The sequence below is a fragment of the Leiobunum rupestre genome, chromosome 6 (genome assembly GCF_980474605.1).
Source record: "Leiobunum rupestre chromosome 6, qqLeiRupe1.1.hap1, whole genome shotgun sequence".
Lineage (NCBI taxonomy): Eukaryota > Metazoa > Arthropoda > Arachnida > Opiliones > Sclerosomatidae > Leiobunum > Leiobunum rupestre.
This window is the reverse complement of record NC_143389.1, coordinates 25,428,018-25,455,870: the sequence shown is the minus strand read 5'-3', so window position 1 is coordinate 25,455,870 and position 27,853 is coordinate 25,428,018. Positions and strand designations below refer to the sequence as shown.

Here is a 27,853-nt window from a genome sequence, read left to right as displayed (position 1 = left end):
GGTAACTTTGTTTAAGTAGTGGATAACGAAAACGTATGTTCAATATTTCATTTTAGCATTATTATAAAAATTGTTTGGCTGAGGAAAGACCACGGTCCGAAAGCTCCGTGTAAATAAACAATGATTTTAAATCCATGCAGTAACTGAAGTAAAGTCAAAATAATATAAGTATCGTAATAAAATAATTTCCTAGTTTACTCATCATATGGTAAACAAGTTACTAAACTGCCTGCTTTCCTTTAGTATAGGGTATCTGGAAACAATGGTTTTTGGTGCCGCAAAAATTGTCTAAAAATTTCTAGGTTTCATTTTGTTCTTCATTTTATTGCCTGCTTTTCTAAATCGTTTCTTAAATTGATATTATTCTCTGTCTTAATCAATTTCAGAGCACAAAGTAATTCGTAAATGACACCTCAAATCAATTCAATGACTGTTCATTATTGTCGTGTAGAAAGGCTTGCCGATAGATGGTTGAAAAACTATGATTCCCCCAATAATATATCTTAGATAATGTCGGTGATAAGTATAGGTGGCCTTCGAATTGCTATGAAGCCTCTTCGAATATCTCGACCACTTCTCTATATAACAGTGAAGTAAAGTTGTGGTACATTAAACTGGAAAATTCACAGCTAGCGGCTTATTTGGTTTTATTTACGTAATTATAACAAATTAAATTTCAAGTCTGTATTTCTTGACTAACATTATCACAAACAAAACAGATTAATGAACTCTTTTGGTAACGTGAAGAATGACACCTTTTGGTTGAATCAGAACTCTGTTTTTAAATTGAAGTGGAATCTGAAAGAAGAGAAAAATTTAAATATGGTAACAAGTACAACGTATAAATTAGTTTGTGTAAACTTTGTAAAGTGTTCGTTCTGGATGTACCCGATTGAACCACCATAGTTATAACTTTTACGTTATGATGGTTTCAAAAGACAAGAACAGCATACGTTAACAGATAACCCTACTTTAAACCGGGTTATAATTAGAACGTTGCGATATTCTAACGTCTTATAGATGTTTAGTATTATTATTATAAAAATGTCAGTAAAAGGTAAGCGTAACAACAAATTTATGAGCCTGGTCTACTGAATCTCGAAACAGTGAGTGAATTAGTTTTAGGGATGTGCGAGTACTCGAACATCATCGATTACTTGGCATTTTTCGGGGTTGAGTACTCGAACTCGACTTCGAATAAGTAATTGAAAAATACTCGTCAGTTATGAGTACCAAAATATTGCCTAGTCAGGTACTCGATTACTCAAATAACCTGCTCTAAGTTCAAAGAGGCGTTTTGCAACATTTGGGGTGGCAATAATAAACGGTACCTACAAGACGTACAAACAACAAACGCGTTGAATGACCTTGGGTATGGATCACGGTTTTTAATACGTAGTGCGACAGCGCGGGTTTTCTCCAAACTATAATATTAAGTTTTGGTTTTGGTTTGGAGTGTCACTTTGATGTCTCTTCACGAGTTCGGATGTCGACCGGCGTTAGGACTCAGGGGTCTTAACTTCCTAAGCAATATACGGACCGATGGTACATAAATAATTTAAAAAAATGTATATTGTATTCTTATTTTTCTATTAATTACTATTATTAGGTTAGTAGCCTAGTATACTAGTCTTTCATATCCCATTAGTCACTATAAGGTTACTTAAGTTGTGGAAATTGTTGTTCTTTTAAATTAAAGGAATATTTTTCAGCATTGAAAGTTAGTTTATACTCATTTTAAATTTAATTTCCTAATTACTTGAATAAAACCAGTTCCTAATCAAGTACTCGATAACACGACTCGTTAAAAATATTACTCGAGATTTTTCCTGAATTACTTGACTCGAATAAGAGAAAATTTCCCCCTAATTACTCGACTCGAATACTCGATGAAAAAAAATTCGTACTCGATACCCAACTCGATTGCCTAAAACCACTACTCGCACAGCCCTAGAGCCAACAGCTCCCTACACTCACTATTAACTTAAAAACAAATGATCACGCGCCGGCTCAACGCCTTGGCACAGTTACCTGCACGCGCACACTGACGTTGAGGCAAAGAGCACGTATTCACCAAACACCTGTGGTAAATCTAGAAATGACTATTAGTAAGAAATGGCTATAATTTTTTTTCCCAAAAAAAATATCAAATTTATCCACAAAATGAATTATTTTAAACATGGGTAGTTTTGCGAACAAAAGGTTTTTAAAAACCATTAAAAAAGTACAATAGTCCGCATTTATCTTCAGATTTAAATATCTCAATCATTGCACAAATACCTGTCTAGCAGTTAATCCGATGAAAAGCTTTCAGTTGAGCCACCCTCTAAGCGGTGACGAGCAGAAAATAATACGTGGGAGAAAATAGCATACCTACGACCAATTAACAGAAGCTTAAGATTCCTCTATCGGAAAAAGATGTTTTATGACTGTAAGCATTCAAGACAAGGTGAAATTGAGCTAATTTTGTTTCTTCCAAATTCGAGTGATATTGTCGAATAGTTCGAGACTACGGAAAGTTCTCACAACCATGGTATTAAACAAGTAGGACTTCCAGAGACGTTAAATTAGGAATTTCGACGATTACTGAACATTGGAATTTATAAACCAAAACTAATAATACAAGCATTAAGAACTCAGAAGCAACCAATTCCCAAGATTACTCACCTCAAGAACGTTTTGCGTCAAATACGCCAAAATATATCGGTATCAATTCTATTCTATGCTATAGGTCACTTTTCCTTTAGGAACCTCTGACTTAGACGTTTTCATCCGGATTGACTGGTTGTAACTTATGGTAAAACCGAGTAATACTACAGGTTTGCATTTCGAGATGATATTTTCGCGCTTCCACTTTCCCTGTCTCAAGCTCATTTAGAGCCGATAAATCACTATTTAAAAAAGTGGATTGAAAATAATTCATGCTCAAACTTTCTTGACAATTTCAGAACACAATATGTGGAGAAGTACACGTATTGGTTTGAAGGCGTTGACTTGTTATGTCCTTGCATCAATAAATGGATTATAAAAAGTGGATTAAGGCTATGGGAACTTTTCGTGAACGCCACTCAATTGGAAGATTTTTTAAACTTGCATTTAATGTTATTAGAGCGTGGTCATTGCATCGTACTGAAGCAAACGTAAATCAAAAACATTTTAGCTTTTCTCCGTCATTTCACTTAAAAATTAAGACCGAAGCATAAACTTGTGGTCATGATTTCTTCATTTGTGGACATTGGTACCTAATTAGGTTTTGTTTTATTTGATGTGGTAAAATTATTCGATTTGTGGAAGATTTTATCATTTATTTGAGGATGATTTTATCATTTATTTGAGGACTTTTTAATTCCATGCCATAAAAAATTAACACGCGAAAGTAAGGGAATTGAAAAACGTCTGTGGAACACAATTAAACTAATGCTATAAAACTTTAAACGTTTTCCACGGCATTCGGGTTGATGTAACGATAGATGAGCACTGCCCTTGGCGTTTTTAAAATACTTCAACCGTCTCTACCCTCAATGTTTTTAAAATCCTACTAATGTCCTTACCCTTAGAGTTTTTTAAGTAGTTAAATTAATAGCTCATATCGTATATCATTACTGGAAATTATAGCAAAAATTTAAGATTGCTGGTGAAGCACTTTAAGTTAGCCACATTGTATGTAATCAGTTTTCTGATGGGCAAAAATTAATTGAAAATTCACATTTTCGTATTTTTTACTATCTTATTGATTATTGTAAAAAACAGAACAAGGCTTACCGTGGTCTGTGCCGAAGGTGACATCTCAAAGTTCCTTAAGAGGTAAAGAAGGCACAATTTGACTTCAAGAAGAGCCAATCTCATAGCGATGCACTGCCTGGGTCCAGCCCCAAAAGGCAAATACGTGTAAGGGTTTCTATTGTTTTTCTCCTCGTCCAGAAATCTATCGGGGAAATATTCCACTTTTTGAATAAACAATATGAGGTATATCAACAGCCTGATAATCACGACAAGAAACTCGTCAGATCCTACTCTATTCTTTGACAATATTATTTTCAGGTTACTGTGATAGCGATAAACACGAGGCTTAGTTCTCAAACTAAATAAAAAAACTACCTTCGCAAACCTAGCCACGTAATGATTTATATGGCCATTGGATAAATAGATTATCATCTTATTTTGTTTCTTACGTTGTTAAGAAATAAGAAACATGATAACCAAACTGAATTATACGTATTACAAGAACGACTCTTAAACGGTCTATTTGTGTTTTTGTAAAAACAGTCTGCAAAATGAGATATCGTTGTTCTACAAAGATCAAATTAGGGCAGAGCGTGGATTTTTCTACATCATAACTAAAGTTGTAAGTCGGAAAATTTAAATTTCACGACATTTCCGCCCAATTTTTAGAATCCAAAAAGGAAAACTAGGCCTTTAGAATAAAGTCCCTTAAAAAGTAATTTGTTAAATTTTTTATTTTTCCGATATGTGAAAAATTGTCCGAATTTAATTATCCGGAAAATTAATAACTCTAATCGTAGCCGAATACGCTTGTTTTAATGGGTTTTAAACATTTAATTTCAAATGTCTAAAATAAAAATATCTAAATTGAAACTATGAAATTGAAAGAAAAAATTTAGAAATGGAATTCAGAGAATAATATGGCCAAAATTCGCACCATGATTTTCTGGACAACGTACAAGCAGGCTTTTTTTTATTTATACTTCTGAAGAATGATTATGTTGAGGCAATCCGTGGGAGTCATTGTCGAATTATAGATCTTTTGTTAAAGGTACTTACCTCTCTGGTTGGAATTTCTCGGGCTCTGGGTAAAATTCTGGATCAGTGTGAATCGCTGGTACGGGGATTGTTACCAATACTCCTTTGGGAATAATCAATCCGGTGTCACCTAATTCGTAGTCTTTCGAGCAAGACCTCTCAATTCTAAAATTATCCAAGATTAATTATTGAAAGAAATATAGGGTTTTTAATTTTTTTTGTCAAGTTGTTAGAGTAACTCAACTATAAAATAACCATGAAACTCTACATGTATGTACACACTTGGAATGTCTAAGGAAGACCCTGATGTTTCTTATAGAAACGGACTTGGTTTACTAGGATATTTTATCCCGCAACGTGCGCGTAGTCGATATTAAGCTTTGTCTCTAATAGAAGTTTACTTCCCTTCTGATAACTTTTTACACCTTCTAAATGCTGGATTTGACGCGGAACTAGATTAGTTTCGTTAAGAGTATGTAAAATTCTACCAGATATTCATTGTGAGAAGTAATCAGGTTTTCTTAAATTCATATTCTGGGGAATTTATATATTCGATGTAATGTAAGCCGTGCCAGTTTCTCTTTTGGAGCAAGGTTCCAATGCATCCTTAGACAATCCAAGTATATGAATACACATATATTTTCCGACCATGTAACACCAAAAGACCGATTTAAAAAAACTCTACACTAACAATGTAAGTTTCAATTAAAATAAAATATTATTTTCTGATATAATATTTCCTAATACGATTTCCTAAAGCGTGACTAAGGTCTTCAACGCCCCATTGAAAATGGTTTTGGTAGGTCCCTTGTATAGTAGCGATTTCGGGGGGTTTATAATGACCCTTTATACTTCGCTTACCATCTGTACGGGGTAAAATTTCAATAAGGGAAGTCAAATTATGTACGTTAATTTATGGGCGCCGAAAACCTAAATGCCGGAATAGGTTACCTTTCGTGACTTAATTTTTCCTTTTGGGGGCTTCAGCTCCACCCAAACCGGGAAACCCTCGGACCCTATTGTCATTAGCTATGGTAGCCTAACAGGGATCGTATCTAGTGAAATCGAACTTAAAGAACCTATAGTACATAATTTACTTACGCCAGGCATTCTCAGGGTCTAAAGAATTGGTGCCTAAATAGCAGCGCCTAAGCCTCTTGCCAGACGTTAATGAAGATAATTTATCAGATAGCAATAGCTTTAAAGTAAGAGATATTTTCTCTACGTGAACCCCTCTTCCTCGGCGGTCACTCCTAGCTTTATACTTCTTCTTTACGCGTCATGAGACTCACCAACCATAAAATGTTATCTTCTTACTACCTTCCAGGTACAAATGTGTTAGAATTTCACTGTTATTGATATATTTATACCGAATCGTTGATCTTATGAGATACCTTTTTATATTTTCATTGTTTTTTATAATTATTATTTTTAATCGTTTTATCGGCGCGTTATGCTCTTCCCTTCTATAAAAGGAACCACAACATTTGGCGAAAATGAGTCAATCGTTTCACTTAAGCGCCGAGAAGTACGCGCTTAGGAATATTTTCACTAGTCTAATAGATGGGGTATAAAAACGGAGCTCAACAGGGCTGACACTGGACCCTCCACGTAATCGTTACGGTTGGTTTTCGGTAGGGCAAAAACGCTACGACGGCGAGTGTCGACGCAAAACTATTCTTTGCGGCATATAGAGGCTCTTTCCATGAGCGCACCCAGAGCGACCTTTCGGTGTCGACGCATCTGAACGGTCATGGAAACGGGTTAGTGCGATAAAAGTGGTCGACTTTCTTGGCACGACAAAAGAGGTGTTCCGGGGAGAAAATATCGCTCCTTTTTGTTTCTTGGAAACGGTCATCGCATCGTTCTCCCTACATTTTGGGTGTTTCTCTCCTTATTCTTTCTATACTCGGTGTGCCTCTTAGCCAATTTCCGAATTGAAAAACAACTGGTTAATCTAGTGCTTCTAATTTCTATCTGAACATATCAATCCGTTATCTTTTTCTCACATGATCAGGTACAATCTGAATTACATATCCAAACTGCTTCACTAATTTCACCGTCAAATTTACATTTATATGAACGTATAAATTTGTGGCGTAAGCGTAAGTCAAATTAGTTTGGGTGAAAGTCGAGTTTGACTTAATCCACCGCATTGGGCTAGAAAGAAGATATTAGGATAAAGTGCCAGTTAGTAGCACTACAAATGGAGCGATCTACTCATCAGTGGGGGTTCGATTCGACAATGGAAACAGGCGGCGATATCGCGTCGCGTAATTTTCATGACCGTTCAGATGCGTCGACACCGAAAGGTCGCTCTGGGTGCGCTCATGGAAAGAGCCTCATAGAGATCGGCGATCGGTTAACCGTTATCCACGGATAAAGTATGCAAGTTTTATCCACAGATAAATGTTTTAAAATAATTTGTCCATAGCGCATTATTTAAAAACTTATCCACGACCAATATGGTGAAAGTTATTTGATTTCAAAGCGCCGGCATGTTTTTTTAATTAACCATTTTTTTGTCCCAACTTCATTACTTCGGTTGAGTTTGTCTACAGACTAGGCGTAAGTGGAATTTTTTATTCGACTTTTGTCTATTTTTTTATCGGTGATTTTATTTTGACTGGTGCGTCGTACCAACTTTTGTCTTCAAACTAGATAATCTCTCCGTGTCAGAAGGCGTGATAATTGAATTATTTGTCAGTTATCTGTCAGTAATAGGAATTTAGTTTACTAGTATAATAGGAGGTTCAGCGTGAATAAAGCGCCGTAGATGAAAGCGTTGTTGTTGCTATAACGAATAAACGTGTTCGGAAATTATGGCGGATGAACCTACGTTACAAGAAGTCAAGAAACGAATTTGGCGTAGCCCAGTCTGGGCTCATTACACCACCGATGGAGGAATAGCCATATGCAAACATTGCGATATGTAAGTATGCCATGTTAAAGGTGTTGGTTATCACAGTAACAGTCAAATTATTTCTTAAGTAAAGTGTGGAATTATTATTAAGTGTTGTTGAATTAAACCTACAGTAAGTTACGTATCTAATCCAAACTGTCTACAATCTTTAGATGGGTAATTGAAACTCCTAAAGGTTACTTTGCCTGGGTTTCTCTCACCTAACCCATTAAGTTAAAGGGCCCCACCGGCGTTTGAATTTCGTCAGTTTCCCGCGTGAATTGCGGACATTGGGAAAGCTAGGTGAATTTTTCAAAAACTGATGGAGCCCTTTAAGTGAAACCTTCAGGGAATAATTAAAAATATATACGAAACTACTATATTAGACGTCCCCTTACGGGTTTATATATTCATATTATATTTTGACTAAGTGACCGCTTCGAAAATTGTGGGACATTTACATTTGAGGTCGGAATATGAAAGTTCGGTCAAGCATAAACCTTAAGAATTTACGGAAATTAAAATGTTTGAGTGCCATCCTTAATGATTGAAATAGGGTAAATACAAAGTTCACGAGAGTGCAAAAGGAACGAGTCATCTCAAGTACCATTTAGAAAAAAAACATCCCGAAGTAGTTTTAGAATGGGGTACGTCCACGGTAAGTGTACAAATACTAAATGCATGAATGCTCGAGTTATAACACTAATTACAATATCACGAACAGAGTAAAGACGACATTGCATTAGCTCTAAGTAATGAGTTACGTAGTTTTTAGCTCTAAGTAATGAGTTACGTAGTTTTTAGCTCTAAGTAATGAGTTACGTAGTTTTTAGCTCTAAGTAATGAGTTACGTAGTTTTTAGCTCTAAGTAATGAGTTACGTAGTTTTTAGCTCTAAGTAATGAGTTACGTAGTTTTTAGCTCTAAGTAATGAGTTACGTAGTTTTTAGCTCTAAGTAATGAGTTACGTAGTTTTTAGCTCTAAGTAATGAGTTGCGTAGTTTTTAGCTCTAAGTAATGAGTTGCGTAGTTTTTAGCTCTAAGTAATGAGTTGCGTAGTTTTTAGCTCTAAGTAATGAGTTGCGTAGTTTTTAGCTCTAAGTAATGAGTTGCGTAGTTTTTAGCTCTAAGTAATGAGTTGCGTAGTTTTTAGCTCTAAGTAATGAGTTACGTAGTTTTTAGCTCTAAGTAATGAGTTACGTAGTTTTTAGCTCTAAGTAATGAGTTACGTAGTTTTTAGCTCTAAGTAATGAGTTACGTAGTTTTTAGCTCTAAGTAATGAGTTACGTAGTTTTTAGCTCTAAGTAATGAGTTACGTAGTTTTTAGCTCTAAGTAATGAGTTACGTAGTTTTTAGCTCTAAGTAATGAGTTACGTAGTTTTTAGCTCTAATTTGGCTTTTGTTTAGTACTTTACGGTTGGTATTTTCTAAAAATTCACGCAAGGTCTTTTTCTAGTATATAGCTAGGGTAGCAGGCGCGAAGGAACGTTTTGGATTAAAGGGAATATAACCTAAAGTCTTTTTTTAAGGTTTTTTGATTTTTATGTTAACAAATTTGTCGGGAAATCACTAACCAGCGCCAAAAATATCTGAAGTCATAGGAGGGAGCGGGAAATGGTCTAACCTGAGGTTATATTCCCTTTAAGGGGGGTACAGCTTGTGTGTTGAGTTTGGCGGCCCCCTGATCGACAAGCTTTTAGCGCCCCTTTTAACACAATTCGCGCGCCCTTTTCGAACTAATTTGGCGCTCCTGTCCAATTTCAAGGTGCTACATTGTACCTCTGTACCCCTTTGTTGGTACGCCACCGTGAAGAGACTATATTTCGGAAAATAGCAGTATTGCGTTTACTGAGAATCCATTATTTCGCTAGTAACAATGGTTTTGTTTAAAAAAGGGTATAATCAGACGAGGTTTTAACTAAGTGTCATATTTAACTGGGTTTGCATGTTTGCCAGATAAGTGAGGAAATTTTTGTTAGCCGCCCTGCTTCAAGATAAGGGCCAAACATTCTCCTTCTCTATAAACAAAAGTAAATAACCATGTATAGTAGTTAGTAGAAATTTCTATTACACGAAAATATATATTTTTTATATTAAATCTTTTTATAGCCGTGAATAATATCCATAAATAAACAGTAACTAAAATTGTTTTTAGTAATTGACATTTTGGTGGTTAATTTATCTGTTCCACCGAGCTGAAAACACCACGGCCCTAAAATAATTAGTTAATGCTTAATATTTTAGAAATCTGCTATAGGACAAGTGTCTTTCACAATTGACGGGTGGACTTCTACTAATAGAATTCCATTTCTTGGCGTCACCGGACATTGGATTGACGAAGAGTTTCGGCTTCGTAATAAATTAATGGGCTTTATTCATTTCCCTGTACGGCACACAGGGAAAAACATTTGTGACGCCTTCGTGTCTGTTATAGAGAAATTTGATTCAAAGGTTAGTAAGTATTCTGCAGTATCGGCGGAAGGCTCGTTTTTCAAAGGGGATAGAAACTGTAAAAAAATTACAAGCGTAGTATAAGAAAGACGTTAATTGGGGTTAATTGCAATTTGGTGGGATACAATGTACCCCTGTACCCACCATTCCGCCGCCCGTGATATTTTAAGAGTCATAAAATCTCTGTGCTTTGCGGTTAATATAACATCATTCTTGTATTGAACTTATTCATTGATTTCGTTTTATAGGTGTTGGCTCCAACAATGGACAATGCGTCAAACAATGATACTTTTAGCGCTGAGCTAGAAAATATTAGCGAAGAATTAGGAATACGTTTCAATTTAGAACATCGTGTTAGATGTTTTGCCCACGTTCTTAACTTGTCAGTGCAAGCGCTGCTACAAAATCTAAAATTACAACCACAATTTGAGTCTCTAGAAGAATATTCAGCAACGCCACCAGATGCTTTCTTAAGCACCGACAGTAATGTTGGAAATGCTGTTGTTAAGGTAAATCGTTGCATGCATATTTTAGGTTCAGTACCAATAGATAATTCTATAAAATACTACTTAAATTGTAATTTACTTATGTTTATTGAACCAGGGTGGCTCGCTTAAAGATTATAACTTATACTAATAACTATTATCCCCATATGTAACATAATCACTCATAAGTATGCCTTAAAAGCTTTTTCGTTAATGAAACCTGGTTCACGGGATATTACGTCACTTACAATTCCGTTACGAAATACGCGTCATCAACTTTACTGATGGGAAACGGAAGTTAGTGAGAATTCCTCGCGCGTTTCTGGCTTTGCCCGTGTCAAGTTTAATTCGTGCCCCGCGGTCACATGATTTCATTTCCATGGTAACCTTTTCAATAGCGCAAGGATTATAAGCATTTTTGCATTTTTGGGTCCGCTTAATGTATGTTCCGCGTGAAACAAGGTCTCATTGCATTTTTTCAATGGAAATGTTATACAAAGGCATACTTATGAGTAATTATGTTCATATGTTATCACTAATACCTGTAAACACTGTTTCCTCGTTAAATATTTGAGTTTTAGTTCAAAACCCTTGTGATTTTACGGTAATTTTTACTCAAAGCCGTTGTTATTAATGAAATAACGGTATCTCGGTGAACAGTTAATTTAGAATCGTGTTATATTTGGAAATCAGTCTCTTCACTTATAGGCTATCTTAGTTATACAGGGTATTATTTTTTTTGTTCGGACAAGCTATTTATTCTAACTTTAATAGCTAGAAATCTGAAATTTTTATGGTGAAGTTAGTATACCGGTGGACACTTCGTAGTGAAAATTCGGAAAATGTTTTCACAATATTCAAAAACCCTTGTTTTTTCACCACTAGGTGCTAACTCAGAAATTTCAATGGGAAAGTTGTAAAGCGTCATCGAAAACGTAAGAATATCATTGGTCCAATTAAAAATGAACAATTTTTCACACAAAAAACGACTTGAAAAATGGACAAGTTGCTCAAGCTAAAATAAACATTCGGTTCTTTTCGATTGTCACTAAATGACTTCATACTAATTGATTTTATAAAATAAAAAGTGGTCTTGCCCAACTTGTTAAAATGTTGCTCTTACGTCACGAGACCCAGCTTTATTAGTGTATTCTTCGCACGAGCGATTTGCACGCGCGCTAGACAAAGTTATTCCCCTCGCGACTCTAGCGCGCTAGTAGGCTTGTGAAAGTAAGAGACTGTGAAGTAAGAGCAACATTTAAACAAGAAGGCCACGTTACTTTATAAAAAGATCTATTATTTAAATACTTCTTTTATGGAGCCACTAGGGTACTTAATTTACCAAAATCATTTCGTGTGGGATAATTTTTATTAAATAGATTAGTCGTTCACTAAAAAGGAAAATAAAGTCATTCCTATGAGCATAAGTAACTTAATACACAATGTATGACAATTAACGAGATTTACAATGAAACTGATTTTCATAGTGATTGCGCAATCAATGTTTTATCAGCACATAGCCCCATAGTGTCTAAAAGACACGAGTCCGCCTAAGCCGAAAAATCTGGTTTTTAATAGAGCGACGGAATATTAGGCGTAAATGGTAAAAAACAAAGTTTTTCTCGGTGCCACGAATCCAAGTGTTTTTTTTTAAACAAAGCCAAAGCCCCTCGCGACCCCAGAACGTGCTCTCCGATATTAGGCTGAAATTCTTATTGAAAGTATTCACCAAAAACGCTAAGTTGCGAATCCAAGTCGCAGCGTGAAGAGAGTATCACTGCCGAAAAAAGGTTCGGTTAGAAAATAGCAATAATACAATAGGAAGTGTCATCCTTATTGTAATTATGTTACTTATGCTATAAGTGTCTAATTGATAAGTAGTGAAAGTTAATTTTCTCTTGAGCAACTTGTCATGTTTTATAGTAGTATTTTTTCGTGAAAAATTGTTCATTTTGAATCGAACCAACGATATTCTTACGTTTTCGATGACGTTCTACAACTTTCTCATGGTCAAATTTGATTTAGCACCTAGTGGTGAAAAAATAGGTTGTTTGAAAATTGTGAAAACATTTTCAAAAGTTGACGAAGTTTCACTACAAAGTGTTCCCCGGCATACTAACGTCAGTAGTATAGAGCTATAATAGTTTTTGAAATAAATCGCTTATCCGAACCCAAAAAAACCCTGTATACTAGAAATTGACCCTATGTGTGAAGGTTCAGAAAACCAATTGGGAGTGAACATAAGCCGATTTTTTAAAAACCAAAGAATAAGTAAGGTTACGAGTCCTTCTCAAGTAGCGTTATACCCTATTCAGATGAGGCTTATAAAATCGGGTTTAGGAACCAAAGCTTATTTGTTTATACTGAAATACGTGTTATAAAAATTACACTTCGGTTTTCTGAACCCAGTGTTATAAGTCTTGTCTGAATAGGTCTTTCGTATAAGTTAGGCCCGCAATTTATAGAATTGTTTATTTCCAGACTTCAATTGGCTATACATATACCTATCACATATCTCGTATCGAAAAAGTATACATTTGGTGGCAATAACCGTTTCAGATCCGAACGCTTGTAACTAAAAAACGACTATCCGGCCTGCGTGAGAACCAACTATCGCAACTCAATTTGTCGTTTGGTATCAACGATGTTAAAGTGGTTCTAGACGTGAAATTACGGTGGAACTCCACCTTCGCGATGCTCTCGCGAGCAATGCATTTAAAACAGGTTTTTTTTAATACTTAATATATTAACGTTTTGCACCTAATGCATAGCTCAGTCTTAAGTACTTTTTGTGCGTATAGTCGTTGCAGTCAATGATGCAGACTGACAAAGAGCTTCGAAAGTTATCTTTAACGCACACAGAATGGGAAACATTAGATGTGCTCGTAAATTTACTAAAGGTTGGGGGCGTATTTCAATGATAAGGCATGTTCGTAATGTACAGATAATTCTGTATAAATTTACGAATATACACTATACAGGGTGTTGTGATTCGGAGTACTACAACTTTTCAAGCGTACGAGTTAAAAATGTTAAATAAACTTGACTGTTAAAAAATCTGATCATTTTATGAAAACATTTTCAGTTCAAGGAAAAGAAACGTTTCCCAGATTTAAGTGTCCGGTTGTTGGGTTAGTTTTTTTTTGGAGCAATTTGAGGCCCATGTTCATTAGACGTTTTTTACTCCTAGAGATTTGTAGAATACGCCTTGAAAGTTACGTTAGTCAGAGCCGGAAGACCCTGTATATCAATCAAACAAGACGGCTATTAATTTTGTTTAAATACGATTGCAGATTTTCGACGAAGCTACAAAATTTATTATCTTCCGCCTCTTATCCGACAATCTCAATGGTAATGCCGGCTTATCATTGGCTAATTGATAAGCTGAGCAATGCTACCGTTGATGCAGACTTTGCGGATGCTTGCGCTATTGCAAAGACCCAGCTCCAGTCATACCACGAGGCTTCTAATATCGATGCATTTTGGATTGCTGTTGGTACGAACAATTTTAAATACCTAAAATGTTCTTGTCAGTAACAGTCAGTACTCAGTAGGTTCAAATTAGGCCTGGGCAAGTACTCTTCGTGAGTGAGCTCTCTCACAGGCCTCGCGTACGAGTACCCGAGTCCATTGCCAAGTTGACTCGAGTTAATAAATATTGCACAGAGTTCTTTATTTTTTATTGACGAGTTTTACCATGAATATAGAACGTCCGCATATTAACATACTGTGATGTTGGGTGTCGTAGAGGCAGGACTAGTTCTATATTTTTTACTAGCGTGAGATATCTTCGTAGTTGTCTGAGAATTGGCCCATGGTGGTCAGGATAAAGGCCTTGGCTACTTGGAGAAACGTTTAACGTAGTTACTTAAATTGTTATCAAATAGTTAACGTCATTCGCCCAATTATGTTTTCGTAGTTTTGGACCCAACGTTGAAAATGGATTTCATACAAGCCAACTACAGCAAAAATCACGTTAAACAAGTTAAATCTCGGGTTCTTAATGTGTTCAACACTTTTTACGAACATAGTACAGTTAATTCTACTTCAACCACCGCTCCTGAAAATACCAGAGGAATATACGCATTTTTTCCAAAGCGAGAGGCTAAATTAGCACGCGGTTCGGAACTGCTAAAATATTTTAAAGACGACCTTCAGCCGCCAACCACAAATATACTCGACTGGTGGAGGGTTAGTACGCATTTAAAGGAATGTTATGGGACAATCTTTTCTTTGGAATATTTTTAGTTTAACATGCTTTATTAATGCTCCACTCATTGCAGGAAAATGAAAAAGCTATCCGTCAGTGGCAAAAATGGCCAAAGATTATTTGGCCATATCCGCAACATCCGTTCCATCTGAAAGGGTCTTCTCTGCAGGAACCGATCTCATCTCTTCAAAGAGAGGAAACCTACAGCCGGATACTATAACGCCTATGATGTCTTTAAAAATGTGGTGGAAATCGGACAATTGAATATATGCTCTAGGCTCAAATAATTTTCCAATAAAATATATATTAGAGTGGATTGCCACAAACAAACCTTAATTATCACGGAACAACTGTGTATTTCTTTAATATAAGTAAATATAGGATGTTTTGAAAGGGGAGGCACATTAAGGGACCCAGCCCGGGGGAACAAGTTCTTGCTATGCCACTGTATCAGTTACCTTACATCACTTTCAGAGGCACAAATTTTGCAGCCTCCACCCAGTGCCGTAGGTAGGATTTTGTTTCAAAATACAAGATAATGCCATACGGAAGGGCAGGGCCGTGCAGAGCTTTCGTGGGGCCGGAGGAAAAACTAATATTCATGTCTCTAGATAATGCGGATAACGGATGGATAATGCCGACCACTAGGCCGGCATAACGCATTTTTTTTGCGACGTGCCGTTTTTGCCCTAGTCTTAAGCAGCGGTTGGGAAAATGCCTAGTAAAAATTGGAATATATCCGATAACGTCTTTTCATTACCTTATTTAATAAATATGACCTTACCTTCCACCAGGAGGGCAGAGCCTGAAGGATTCGTCGATCGCAGCACCAAGGTATTTGGCTTCGTACAAGGCTTCAGTATCAATGGAATCCTTGTGAAAAGGAAAATATTAATGCTTGACTAAAAAGAATACCATAGAATGGAAAAGGGCACACAGTTTTAAGCTTTCGTCAAACTGTAGCAACGAAACTGTCGTAGAAAAATCTACCTTGGCCACAGTTTTGATTGTACTAAAAGTATCGAGCATGGGCGTGGGAGAGAAAGAGCACCCTCTTCTAGAATATCCCCGCATTACAACGCGCACAAATGAATAGAGGGAACCCAAAAGTAGGGTTATTCGAAGAGAATGCATTTTAAATTTACCCTATATAAAATAACCAGATTGTTCCCACGTTTTTTTTAAGTATTAATAAAGTTACAACGTAAAATTTCCAGGGGCGATTTCCCACCTTAGGTAACATAGTAACACTTCGTTCATGGTGTCAAGAAGGATGGAAAAAGACGCTTAGGAATCCCAAATGGTATAAACGCGCCCCTGAGCGTAGCTGGTCAAAAATTATCTTTCACTAAATGAAAAGAGACTTAAAACGGTTTTAAAATTCACAATTTATTTATTTAAAACCGTTTTAAGTATCTTTTCATTTATTTTTTCACAATGTGCTTCTCTTCACTTCTATCTTTCACTAACCCTGGTAAGAGAGAAAACATATAATAATTTCACACCTACACTTAATTATCTAACTATAAGTAGCCACCGAGTACTTGTTTTTATCATTTAAAATAGTATGATTAGTTTCCTAGAGGTTAAACAAATTTATATTTAATAATTTTAAGGGTTCCGGTGCTATTTTATAATTAAAGGGTTTCGAGTATATGTGACTTAATTTCGGGGGTCTTTCCAATTGTTACATAATTTGTGAACACCCCAAAGTGCTTTTTATAACAAAGATTAAAATGGTAATGTTTTATAAATGACAAGTAATGTTATTAACATATTTGCTCCAAATCCGATCGACTTCTTCGGCGGCTTTCTTTTGGCAATCCGGATTCAAAGCGAAGAAGTAACAGGCTGCTGTGAGGGCGGTACCCGTTGTGTCGTACGCCGCAAAAAAGAACGTAATCGTTTGAGCCAGAAACTCAATGTTAGTTAAAGCTAAATGGTGATGGGAGAAACGAAACATTTTTATATACTATAGATTTCCAAATAGAATAGTTCGCTTACGTTTTCGTTTGATATTGTCGACGCTGTCGACTGTTTTTTCACTAAGTTCAGTTGTGTCAGGTTTTTTACTATTTTCAGAATATTCTTGAAAATCTGCCTCGACTTCCATACTGTCCATCATTAATTGTAAAAAATCGTGCCTTTTCTGAAAGTTATAAATTTACTATTTAACAGGCGTTAATTATTTACTTAAATTTGGAATTTAGTGTAATGAAGGTGGTGTAAAGAAGATTTCGAAGATGAAGTCAGGTTGTTACATAATTTAGATAAACAATTACTCATCAATTTATGTTGTAATAATAATAATGTTTTTAGATAATTAATATGTTAGCACGATTTGAGGGCACCATGGTCTAATTTACACCCCCCCCCCCACGCGAGAGGGTGCAAGGAAAAATGCCACAGGAGCGTGCTTCAGTAGCTTAGGGAACCAATGTGAGACAAACCTTTTGCCGCAACTTACTAGCAGGGAAACACCATTAGTTTCAAATGTATCGACTATTGCAGATAATAGTTTATTTGCAGGGGCGTAATTTAGGTGGGTCCCCCACCCTGAGTTTCTATGAACTAAAAAAGTTCACGAATTTTTCGTATAAAGTACAAAGAATATCTTGGGAAAATGTTTTGTTCGCCCTATTATCCTGAAAATCACTAGCAATTATGCAATAACTATTTCGATTAAAAACCAATAAATATTAAATTTAACGCGTTTTTGCCCTTTAAAGTAACTTGTTTTCCGAAGCTCAAGTTCTGCCCCCTCCTGGAAAATCCTGATCTGACGTCCCGTTTATTTGTAGTATAGTTATCGAAAAATTGAGAAACAGATCTTTGGCAAGGAAAACATTAACGAAATGCCAACTAGTAATTTGGAAAAAATATGTGTAAAATTAAAAATACAATAGCATTTGAAAAATAAGATTCTTAGAAACAAAAAAAGGGTAATTAACATTAATAAAATTCTTATTGTCCGAAAACCAAATATATTGCGTATTTGGAACACATAAAAACGACAATTCATAGAATAGTTTTACTTTGAAATTAGGGTTGAAAGTAGGAATTTCTTAGCAGCCTTGGAAAAATAATAAGATTCCTTGGAAAAATAATAAGATTTCTTGGCAAAGGGACGGATCCATGTCTTTAATTCTTTAAGTAAATGTATACCTAATTTTCGTATTTAGCTTCCAATTAACAGTTAAACGCAGACAAAGGCACGAAATAAAACCACTAACTTCATTATTCTCTTTTCTTCGCGCTACAATCGTTTCGACGGTATTTTTGAAGAAATCCAATGTATCGTCTGGAAATAAAGTTGCTCCAATTAACTTGCCCACTTTGGGTAACAACACTGAAAAAATAATATTCATAGAATAAGTAAAAAGTCTCAAAATAAAATTGTAAATTCAACAGATTTCCCGTGCAAATTCGATTTAAGCATGTTTACAGATTAGTCCTTAGTTTATTCATACTACAAAAATACGCTGAAACTATGAAATACAAGACTGAAAATAACATTTTATAGTGTGACTTTTGTAGCGGTTCCAGTTAAACGGAAAGATTTGAAATTGAATGGAGATATTATTTTGATTTATTTATCTCTGCCCGTCACCTAAACAGTATAGTAAATTGCCTAAAGACTGCATTGTCAAACGGCCCAGATTCAAAGATAAGGTTTATTTTAGAAAAAATACTTTCTTTGGTGACGATCGTGCGATGTCTGACCATTAAAAAGTTCGAATTATAGTATGCGCTTAAAAGACCTGTAAAATGTATCTATAGAAGTGTTGCCAAGTGGGCACACGAAGCACGTCCACTGCCCCCCCCCATGTTTGTATGTACAATTGTGTTTGTTTTTAATTTTCTTTAAAATTATTTTGTCTCCGCTGCCAGAACCAATATCCTGGCTACGCCACTGAGGATATCTACATAGAAGGATAGCGTAAATAGATTTCGGGCCCTAGGAACAGTCTCTCAACTGGGAGCCATACGTAACATTTAGCTTTCTTCTGGCTATAGGTCTAGTAAAACGCGAACCGAATTCATATTTGTTAAAATACCAATATTCCATATAAACAATAAATGTATGCAGAATCGTATTTCCAACATTCGGAGCCTAGGGTCAAGGTTATTTACTGGGTTCCACAGAAAAACGAATTAGGTTTGCGCCTTACAAAGCGGACACCAATTTTCTAGAACATTTGATTTCAGATTCGGATATTGGTCTGGTCTTCAATGTAATATGTAATGGATGATGTAGAACCATTTACAGTGAGGTAGTAGGTTTAAAGCACTGCACGCAAACTCAGACGCGTACCGATAGGGGGGCAGAGGGGGAATTTTGAACCGGGCGCCGCACTAAAGGTCTTCTGGAGGGGTGCCAAAAGTCCCAAAATTATTCCAACTAAATACGTAGCTTATATTCAAATGTTCCTAAAAGTCCTTTAGACGCGTTTGACATTTCGAATGAATACGCGCGTAGAATTTGGCTTTTAACCATCTCAATGACATAACTCGTCTGGATTTAATCAGTATGTAATTATCAGTAGAACAGAACCAACGACGTAATGTGCAACGGATAAATGAATATTTATATCTAATTTATTTTATTAAAGGGCCCCACCGACGTTTGAAAAATCTGTATGAAAATCCAGTAGGTCCGCCCATGCTGTACCTCGTGATAACATGTCCAGCTAATCATATTACAGTATTTTCGCGGAGCTCGCGCGGGAAATAAATAAAATTCAAACGCCGGTGGAGCCCTTAAATTATTTTGAACCGAGCACCATCACACCTCGTTGCGCCACTGCGCAAACTACCGATATATTGAGATAGTTATTCAATGAAAGGGAAATACTCAGTACAATGGTCATTTTTCAATTTCATTGTGACACATTCAAGCCCCTGAAATTTAATTTTTCGATTCTCGCCCACTAACTTTGGTCTAAGCCTTGGTTTACAATAGCGCGCGTAACCGTGCAAACGTTTTGAACCACGCTAGTGGGTGCTAAGCATTACTCTTCTCAATTAAAATAGCACCGGAAACGTTATTCAATTTTTTTTACATGTAAAAAACGAATCATACCATTTATGTCACGAAGTATCCTGACTCTTTATTATTTTAATAGCGCCCTAATATAATTTAAAATTTAGGTTCTGGTATAAAATTAGATTTGTGACTTAACATAATCTATATAGTAATCGGAGTCGTTTAGTCTGTCTGGGAACATACCAATTAGCTGCGGCCGCTAGTAATAATAATCAGCTAATTAATACCCAAAATCTAAGTCAGCTAGCGACTTTTTATGCCTTTGAATCAAGTGTTTAAGGAAAGGGGAAACCCACCTTTCCCTGCAACATTTTTTTAAAGAAATCCTTCCCCTTAAGCCGTTACGTAAATTGTGAACGGCCCCTGATTCCATTCAGTTCCCAGTATTATTATCATTCCATATTCTCATATTTGTAGAGGTATACCCCGATCGATCAATATGCGTAATTAAACGGACCTAGAAAGTAGAAATGTAAGAAATCGGGTAGATACCTCCAACTATTGCTTTCCAGCTTAGTTCAAAGGAGAACACTTTCTTGGCGTGCAAAATGAAGATATTGTTGGGATCGTTGTGAGAATCTATTTTCGTCCCAAAAGCCACATTAGCGATAACGTCCAAAGCGAAACATCCAAACAAGCTGGAATTCGTGATATATCAATTAATTGTGATAAAATATAACCGCTAGATTTATTTCACCAAACTAAAAAGTATAAGAATTAATTTAAAAAATGTTTTTCTTAAATAATATCAAGGATTGAGTAATAATATGAAAATGAACAAAGTCTGATATCGGAATTATTAAAATTTAAAAAGAAAAAATCTTCTTGATCTAAACGAATCTACGTAACTCTCAAATGCCCTTTCAATATGGGCGGTACTACATTGGGCATCACAAAAGTACAGATTTGTTGAGTAACCTTTAAATTTTGAAATACGTTAAACTTTTTACTGGGCTATCAACAAGTATAAATAAAATAATCAAATGGGGCTTTCAAAATGTTTATTTCCATTTTAGTAATTTATAATTGTAAATTTGAATATATTTTCGGAAGTAAATTTAGCATGTAGAAATCTGATTAAATTTACGTTGTTTTCATAAAACGTTTACCCAAAGTTCATAAAGCTATAAAACTTTTTCCACAGCTTGTAATGTAGTGGTGTAATCGAGAAAAATATTTCATTAGCCTACGCATATTCTTTACAAATCTGTCAGTTCAAGTTAATGATTCTGTAAACAATACCATTGGAAACTATCAATGCTCTAAGTATCTGCAATTAACTCTGTCCAGCGAAGAAATCAGCAGAAACTACACACACCGAATAATTTTCCCGCGCCTGGTCAGTTTCTCTTGAACAGTAAGTTATTTGAAAGGTCTAAAAATTAAAATATGAAAATACCGGAATTATCATTAAGTTTTCCATAATCCGAAATACCTCTTGAAATCAACGGGACAACCATCCGCCGAATGCTTCTCAAAATTATCGACGGTTTGTTGAGCACACTCTCTAATCAGTGGCATCATCTGGAAAAAAAGGTATTTGATACGTTATTGAATCATTTGCTTTCTCTGTAATAGGGACTTGGCAGCAGGACGTAGGTAATACGTCAACCATGCTTTTTCCAATTGGAAAATAACGCATACCAGCATGGCGGCCACAGCCAAAGGTACAGTGTGTCATAATTTATAGCCCAGTGTTACCTAGTAACAGAGACCATACCATCGGAGGTCTATCATCATAGTGCCCTACGCCAGCGTCCACAGCCCGGACAGGTGACACAACCAAAGGTACAGCGTGACGTCATGCTGCCAAGTCCCTATATCGTTATGCATTCCTGATGTACACTATAATACACAAAGGTACACACGGTTTCGTTCGCTGGTTTAACCTATTTATTATCTAGATTGACGATTTAATTTAGTAAAGTTTATTTTATCACTTTTTATATTACTAACTCGTTAAATAAATCACTGACAACTAACTTTTAGAGATCGGTGGATCAATTAAATTAACCGGCAAAATTTATTAACTGTTTATTTATGAACATTTTATACGAATAAACAACGATTTAACATTAAAAAATAATGGGTTTTTTCTGATATTTGTTGTGTAATGGTCGGTTATGAATAAAAATAAATAATTGGATAATTTCTTATTCAAACGCCGACCTCCACAAACTGTATACCAATTTATATTTAAAAATTTGTATAATTACAAATTATAAATAATTTTCAATAAAATAATATATAATTTATTTTGTACAAAGTAAGCTAACGACGTAAGTGAGATTCACAACCTCGATATTTCTGACTTCAATAAGAACAGAAACAGAGTTGGTTTATAGAAAAAAAGTAAAATTGAAAATTAAATTTTTTAAACGCGCCGTGAAATGACGTTTCGACCTCGAAAGCTATTCCTCGGATCTCGAAGTCAAAAAGACATGTCACTGCGCACTTTCAAAACTTTATATTTTATTAACATTGTACGCATTTTTCAAATGACACACTACAAGACATTCATCTGCTAGACTGCCACTGGAACCAACGAGATCGAACAATCCTTTTCCTAAAGTATTTAATTATCGCAAATGTTTTGGAGAAAGTTGAAGCAGCACAATATTTGAAATGAAGTCATGACATATCTTCACAAAATATTTTTTTTTTGAAGTCATAATATGCTTCATGATATATATTCACAAAATATATTTAAATTAAAACATGACATGCTTCATGAAATAAGATTCACAAAATGTTTTAATGAAATCGTGACATACTTCATGACAGATTCCCAAAATGGTTTTTAATGAAATGAATGCGTACCTTCTTGAGTTTCCCCGTTGTAAAGGTCGGTGTCATCGTGTTGCGGATATTTCTCCATTGGTCGCCTCCTTTTAAAATGGACAGTGCATTGTCTATCAAAGGGTTTCCCGTTTTGAAATCCTTAAAAATTTACAAAAAAAAACAATTTAGTATCCTGTATAATTTTCTAGCATTGGCTTAAGAAAATTCCAAAGTCACTTTTCCTAGCATAGAAACACCAAGTTGCGTAAGTTACCAATTATAATAACTTCTAAAAATTGTTAAAATCTGACCTCGTTTTCTTTACAATCACCAGAATTTTAAATAGACCGTAACACCGTAAGCGTATTTGTCTCTTTAAATAATTATATATTAGTTTGAGAAATTGATCAAAGCTAATATATAATAATTATTTGCACTGTTAATTTTAACTGACAAATTGACATGACATTGAATAACGAGATGCTAATTAGTGCTAAAATAGTTTGAATAAGTCTGGGCTATTTCAACAACCGGATTCTACATATCCCAATCACCCGAACAGAATTTTAAATTAACAGTAACAGTACTCTTGTCTCACTAAATTGATATTATCTCTTTAAATAATTATATAATAGTTTGGAAAACTGAATCGAAGCTTTTATATAATTAACAGCCTATTAATTGTCCTTTTCAGATAATGGCGTGTTTTTCACCGTCTTTGTGTGGCACTTTCGAATCCCAATGACGTAAATAACAAGATAATAACGTACGTGTTTAAAACAAATTGAGTAAATATGGTTTATTTCACTGACTAGGTAATTGAATAGTCTCTTACCCTTCTAGAATGAAAAACGTGGAAATCCTTGACAAATATTACTTTCAGCAAATCAGGATCTGCCACATAAAGTGTCGGTATGTTTGCAGTATAGGTTCTATTCAAAATACAATTTTTCAAATATGAGAATGAAAACCGCTGCATTTCGTCATTGCATGGCACCAATGATCACACTATCAGAAAATATTGCATATCTAAAATATCGAAACTATTTTTAATTTCGCTAAATTATATTTGGCAAAAATGTGAGGTATGTAATCAATGATTACAAGCGTTCTTCAATGATAAATCAAGTTGTTGTGCTTGCCGAGTCATTGATTAAAAATATCGAAAGCAAGAACCAGGCCATTATCGTTGCATTTAAGTCTTTGGAGAGGAGTTCCGCAACCGGAAGTAACATATTAAGTTATTAGGCTTTCTATGCTAAAAAGTTTTAAATAAAATATGACTGGGAACACGAGTAAATTCTCTGCAACACTTCATTTGAAAGTTCAAATTTATGCGTATTCGTACACAAATAAAGGGTGCCCATTTCATAAAACCGTATTTAATGAGCGGTCAGCCACCTAATAAGGTGAATAGTGTATAAATATGAGCTTTGCTGATTCATAGAACTATTCTTACCCAAATAGTCGTCCATATTTAGTATAAAGATCTTTATCAATGTTGAAAATATTCTGAAAATAATCAAGGTTATCTTTGTAAATATGTCCATAATAAATAACTTGATCCTAAAAACCAATAGCATTTGTTATATACATTATTTTATATCCTTATTTGTGGGAGCTGCCATTTTATTATAGGTCTGATTTCAAATAGTGCATGCAAGGCCGCTTCACGCGGTCAAGTGCACGCGACGTCTCGAGCTGATGAGCACGTGCAGGTGCCCTTGCCGATACTATTTTAAAAGAGTGCATTGGATTTGATTCATAAATGGCTTAAAGTGGTTCCTTCCCAAACTATTGGAGGAGGTAGAACAGAAGAGTACTCGATAAATTGGTCTCAGGTCTGGTCTGCAGCGCTTTTCTACATTGGTATAGGAAATACCGAAACTGACGTCCAGATTGCTTGAGCGGAGATTCATGTTTCTCCGTCATTAAAATTTATATTATGTAAATAAAGCATTTTTTTAATCATAACCATGTTAGATTAAACCACCTTTAAAATATTATATAGTAGTGAAAATTGTCACCGGCTAGTTCATATTAATGTGGACTCCTCCCTGATATAAAAGGGGTTTGTTTTACCAAGGTAAATAAATATTTATTCACAGTGGCGTAGCTAGCATGGGTGACACCCGGCGCGGATATTATGGTATGCTATTTACTTGTCTCTTAGTTTGTGTAAGTTTTATTTTTTCGCGGTCGGGTGTCACTCCCAAATCACGCCCAAACGGGTGGCACCCGGGGCGGGCCGCCCACCAATAGCTACGCCACTGTTTATTCGTTCGTTGTGACCCTAATTTTTCTTAAACCAAAAATGGATAGCGAAACGCTTTAGAATGACAGCTTGCAAGAGCTTGGAGAAGGGAGGTTATTTGTGTTTCTAATAAGTCGCGTTAGGTGACGTTACCATGGCGGAAAAATTGTTATTTTCTCAAAATTTAATACAAATTATATAACTATTTCATTCATAGAATTTTAATATTAGTCTTTTAATAAGCTCTACGCATTTAAAAGGTTTGGAAAATTAAATAATCTTGTCTTTTAACATAAGTATTTAAAAACTGAAGTAAAATTATTATTTTTCAGAAATTGTTGAGTTTCAATTAATAATATGTTACCTGTTTACTTAGAATACCTATGGCGTTCCCCAAGAGTGGCACGCAGAAAGCCTTTTTCACCGGTTTTCCTGCCCAGACATTATATCTCGCAAAGTACACCCTAGAAGAAATAAACATGTGAAACTTTTCAACTCAGAACATTTAAAAGTCAGGGTTATTTGATCTCTAGTATTGTATGTATACTATTTTTGCCATAACTAAATCCTTTGGTACCAATTACAAAAGCAAACTCCTTTTCTATGTAATGCAATTTAGTAATAAGTCAAATACGCGTTGTTATTGAACATTGTTTTACTTAAATCTACGCAATTGTTTTCAAGTAGAAACTAATTAAAAAACAATATTATATTTTATTTGAAGTGCAATCATATACCTCCTGTAAAATCGTATATATAATACAATTTGTTGTTACAAGTCTAACTTTAAAAAAAAAAAAATCATTGCTTCTATGAGCAACCTACATCGAATCGTGTTCGTACAAAATAAAGGGTTGTTATTTTTCTAATTAGAAGTACACTATCTAATTTCCATAGTAACAATTTCCGCGCCTTAAAAGCAAACTAACATTCCAATGATGAGGACTTTAGGTATGTTATTTCTAAGAACTATTTAAAACTACATAAAAATATTCAACTCAGTTTGGCTTAAGTTACTATACTTCAATTCAATTGCGATTTAAATTTCAAAATTTAAAAAAATATATAAGGGTAAATATAACTTTCGTGGGTATTTTTACTTTTTTTTTCAAATATTGGCAATCAATAGATATTAAATAAAATTATAATTACTGAAATATTATTAACATTTGTAGTTTTTAATTTCTGACCCTTTAAGGGATTGACAGACACAGGAGTTGGGTGTAAATGCACTTTTTCTTAAGAAAAAACTCAAAAATCTTCTGTTTGCTTAATTAATACATCGTTAAAAGACTTACCAGTAAGCAGCATAGGCCAAAATCACCAGCAAAATGAAAGCAATAATTAACTGAATAATTGCGACGAGAAACGACAACATCTTTGACCTTTCGTAGAGTTTCTACGACAGCATACGTTCCACTACTTGGCTTTTGACAGTTACATTCCCGGCAACGCCTCACACAATACCGCGATACACTGGCGAACGAGTAAAAAGTTACGCGTTAAATATTTTCGTCTTCTATTTTCGTAAAGACGGTGTGTGAAGCTATCATATTTAAGCCTGCTGTAATACGCGTCAGTTTAATTATATACATTTGCGCCCGACAGTAATCTCGCTAATGAACGCTTTTCATTAACGATTAAAATGTTTAAAAAACATAACATTTATCTAGAAACCTTGTAGATTCTTTTACGTTTCTTTTTGTAACTCCCATTTTTTCCACTTAAAGCAACTGTCGGCTCTATCATTGCCACCTGTATTATGATAAGGCCCCTGTTATTAGAGATGGCCATGAATCTATCCGATTCTTCGAAAAAAAGTGACTTTAGTGGAGAGCGTGGTGCCATCTATTAATGGCAAAGTTAAATTCAAAATAGCCAAATAGTAAAGTCGTCAGAGAGCCTTTGTAAAGTATTATATTTAGACAACTTATACTTTATTTAGTGAGCTTTAACCTAAACTATATATCCCACGTAAAAATATTGTTTAAAATTACTGTAATTTATGTCATTGACAAATTTACAAACGATCCAATCAACGCGAGGCGTACCTATACGTACCCGCCCTTTGGGTAAAAATGTAGCTTAACTACTTTGTTTTGATTACGAGGATAGCGACATCTGTTGAAAAAAGAGCTACTTGACGTCAAGCCGAAACTTGCTTTAAAAATCGGCCATTAAACTGATTGCTTACCATAATATTCCGCTATCTTTTGAACACGGAGTGCAACTGCTAGGCGTAACATAAGCTTCTTGTTCGCATACTACTGGGTGATCGTTGAGTAACCAGATAAACGAAGGATATAACTTCCAGTGCCTTTTTCCGTAGAGGATGTACTCTACAAATTTATAAGTATATAAACGAGTGAGCGTTTAAATAATTCAATTGATAAACAGCCCTCCGCCCGAAGAAAGCGCCAAGGTTAATCACAAGAGATCTTGCGCGCTACCTAGTGCCGGCTCTAAAGATTGTCGCGTTAAAGATTGCGTACAGTACACGTGTCTACTGATTAATAATGAAATATTACTTATAGAAAATATACAAAGAAAGACAGCCTACGCGAGCGGCAAGGAATGCATTTGAAGTGCCGTTCCAAGGCCTCTCGCTCAGAATGAGTAACAAAATTAGAAGAGGGGAATGCTTCTTAAAAAGTTGCGAAAAGGAAAATACAGGCCGGCACTTAGTAATAGGTTAAAGGGGTGATTAAAAAAAATCCGACTTTTTCGACACTTCAACTCGATCTACCCTTAAGTTACGTAACAATTAACAAACCATCCCTCTGTTATAATACCACTATCAACCGTAAAGTTATTAAATTATATTAAACCTTTAGTAACTGTTTACAAACCCCATTTAGCTTTACAGCTTTACGTATTTTTCCTTGAACCAAAATATTTTTATAAAATCATGAGTGGTTTTTTTATCAATGATGGGAGAAAATTAATAACAAGTTTAAAAAGTT

General features: G+C 35.2%; 1 protein-coding gene across 2 annotated transcripts; it reads right to left on the bottom strand.

Moving 5' to 3' along the window:
* Window positions 1-14: 14 nt before the first annotated feature.
* LOC149940493 (cytochrome P450 3A9-like) lies at window positions 15-27,169 on the bottom strand. 2 transcript variants are annotated; one of them, XM_090178853.1, is made up of 15 exons: window positions 27,085-27,169; window positions 26,189-26,366; window positions 25,255-25,354; window positions 24,096-24,148; window positions 23,472-23,568; window positions 22,676-22,795; window positions 21,291-21,379; window positions 20,348-20,493; window positions 18,042-18,157; window positions 16,813-16,957; window positions 16,583-16,743; window positions 15,593-15,681; window positions 4,783-4,926; window positions 3,763-3,925; window positions 15-798 (listed from the first exon to the last, which is right to left on the bottom strand). In XM_090178853.1, exons 2-15 carry the CDS (start codon window positions 26,266-26,268, stop codon window positions 721-723), a joined length of 1,581 nt encoding a protein of 526 aa, XP_090034979.1. In that variant the 5' UTR covers window positions 26,269-26,366; window positions 27,085-27,169; the 3' UTR covers window positions 15-720. The 2 variants fall into 2 exon arrangements, with proteins under 2 accessions (XP_090034979.1, XP_090034978.1); XM_090178852.1 differs by lacking the exon at window positions 27,085-27,169 and having other exon boundaries at window positions 26,189-26,510.
* Window positions 27,170-27,853: the final 684 nt, after the last annotated feature.

Excerpts from the sequence above, each read along its gene's own strand:
- LOC149940493 (XM_090178853.1), bottom strand. The coding sequence starts at position 26,268 with ATGTTGTCGTTTCTCGTCGCAATTATTCAGTTAATTATTGCTTTCATT. Across the intron at positions 25,355-26,188 it reads TTGGCCTATGCTGCTTACTG|GGTGTACTTTGCGAGATATA; the intron begins GTAAGTCTTTTA and ends TATTTCTTCTAG. Across the intron at positions 4,927-15,592 it reads CTCTGCCCTCCTGGTGGAAG|AATTGAGAGGTCTTGCTCGA; the intron begins GTAAGGTCATAT and ends GGATAATTTTAG.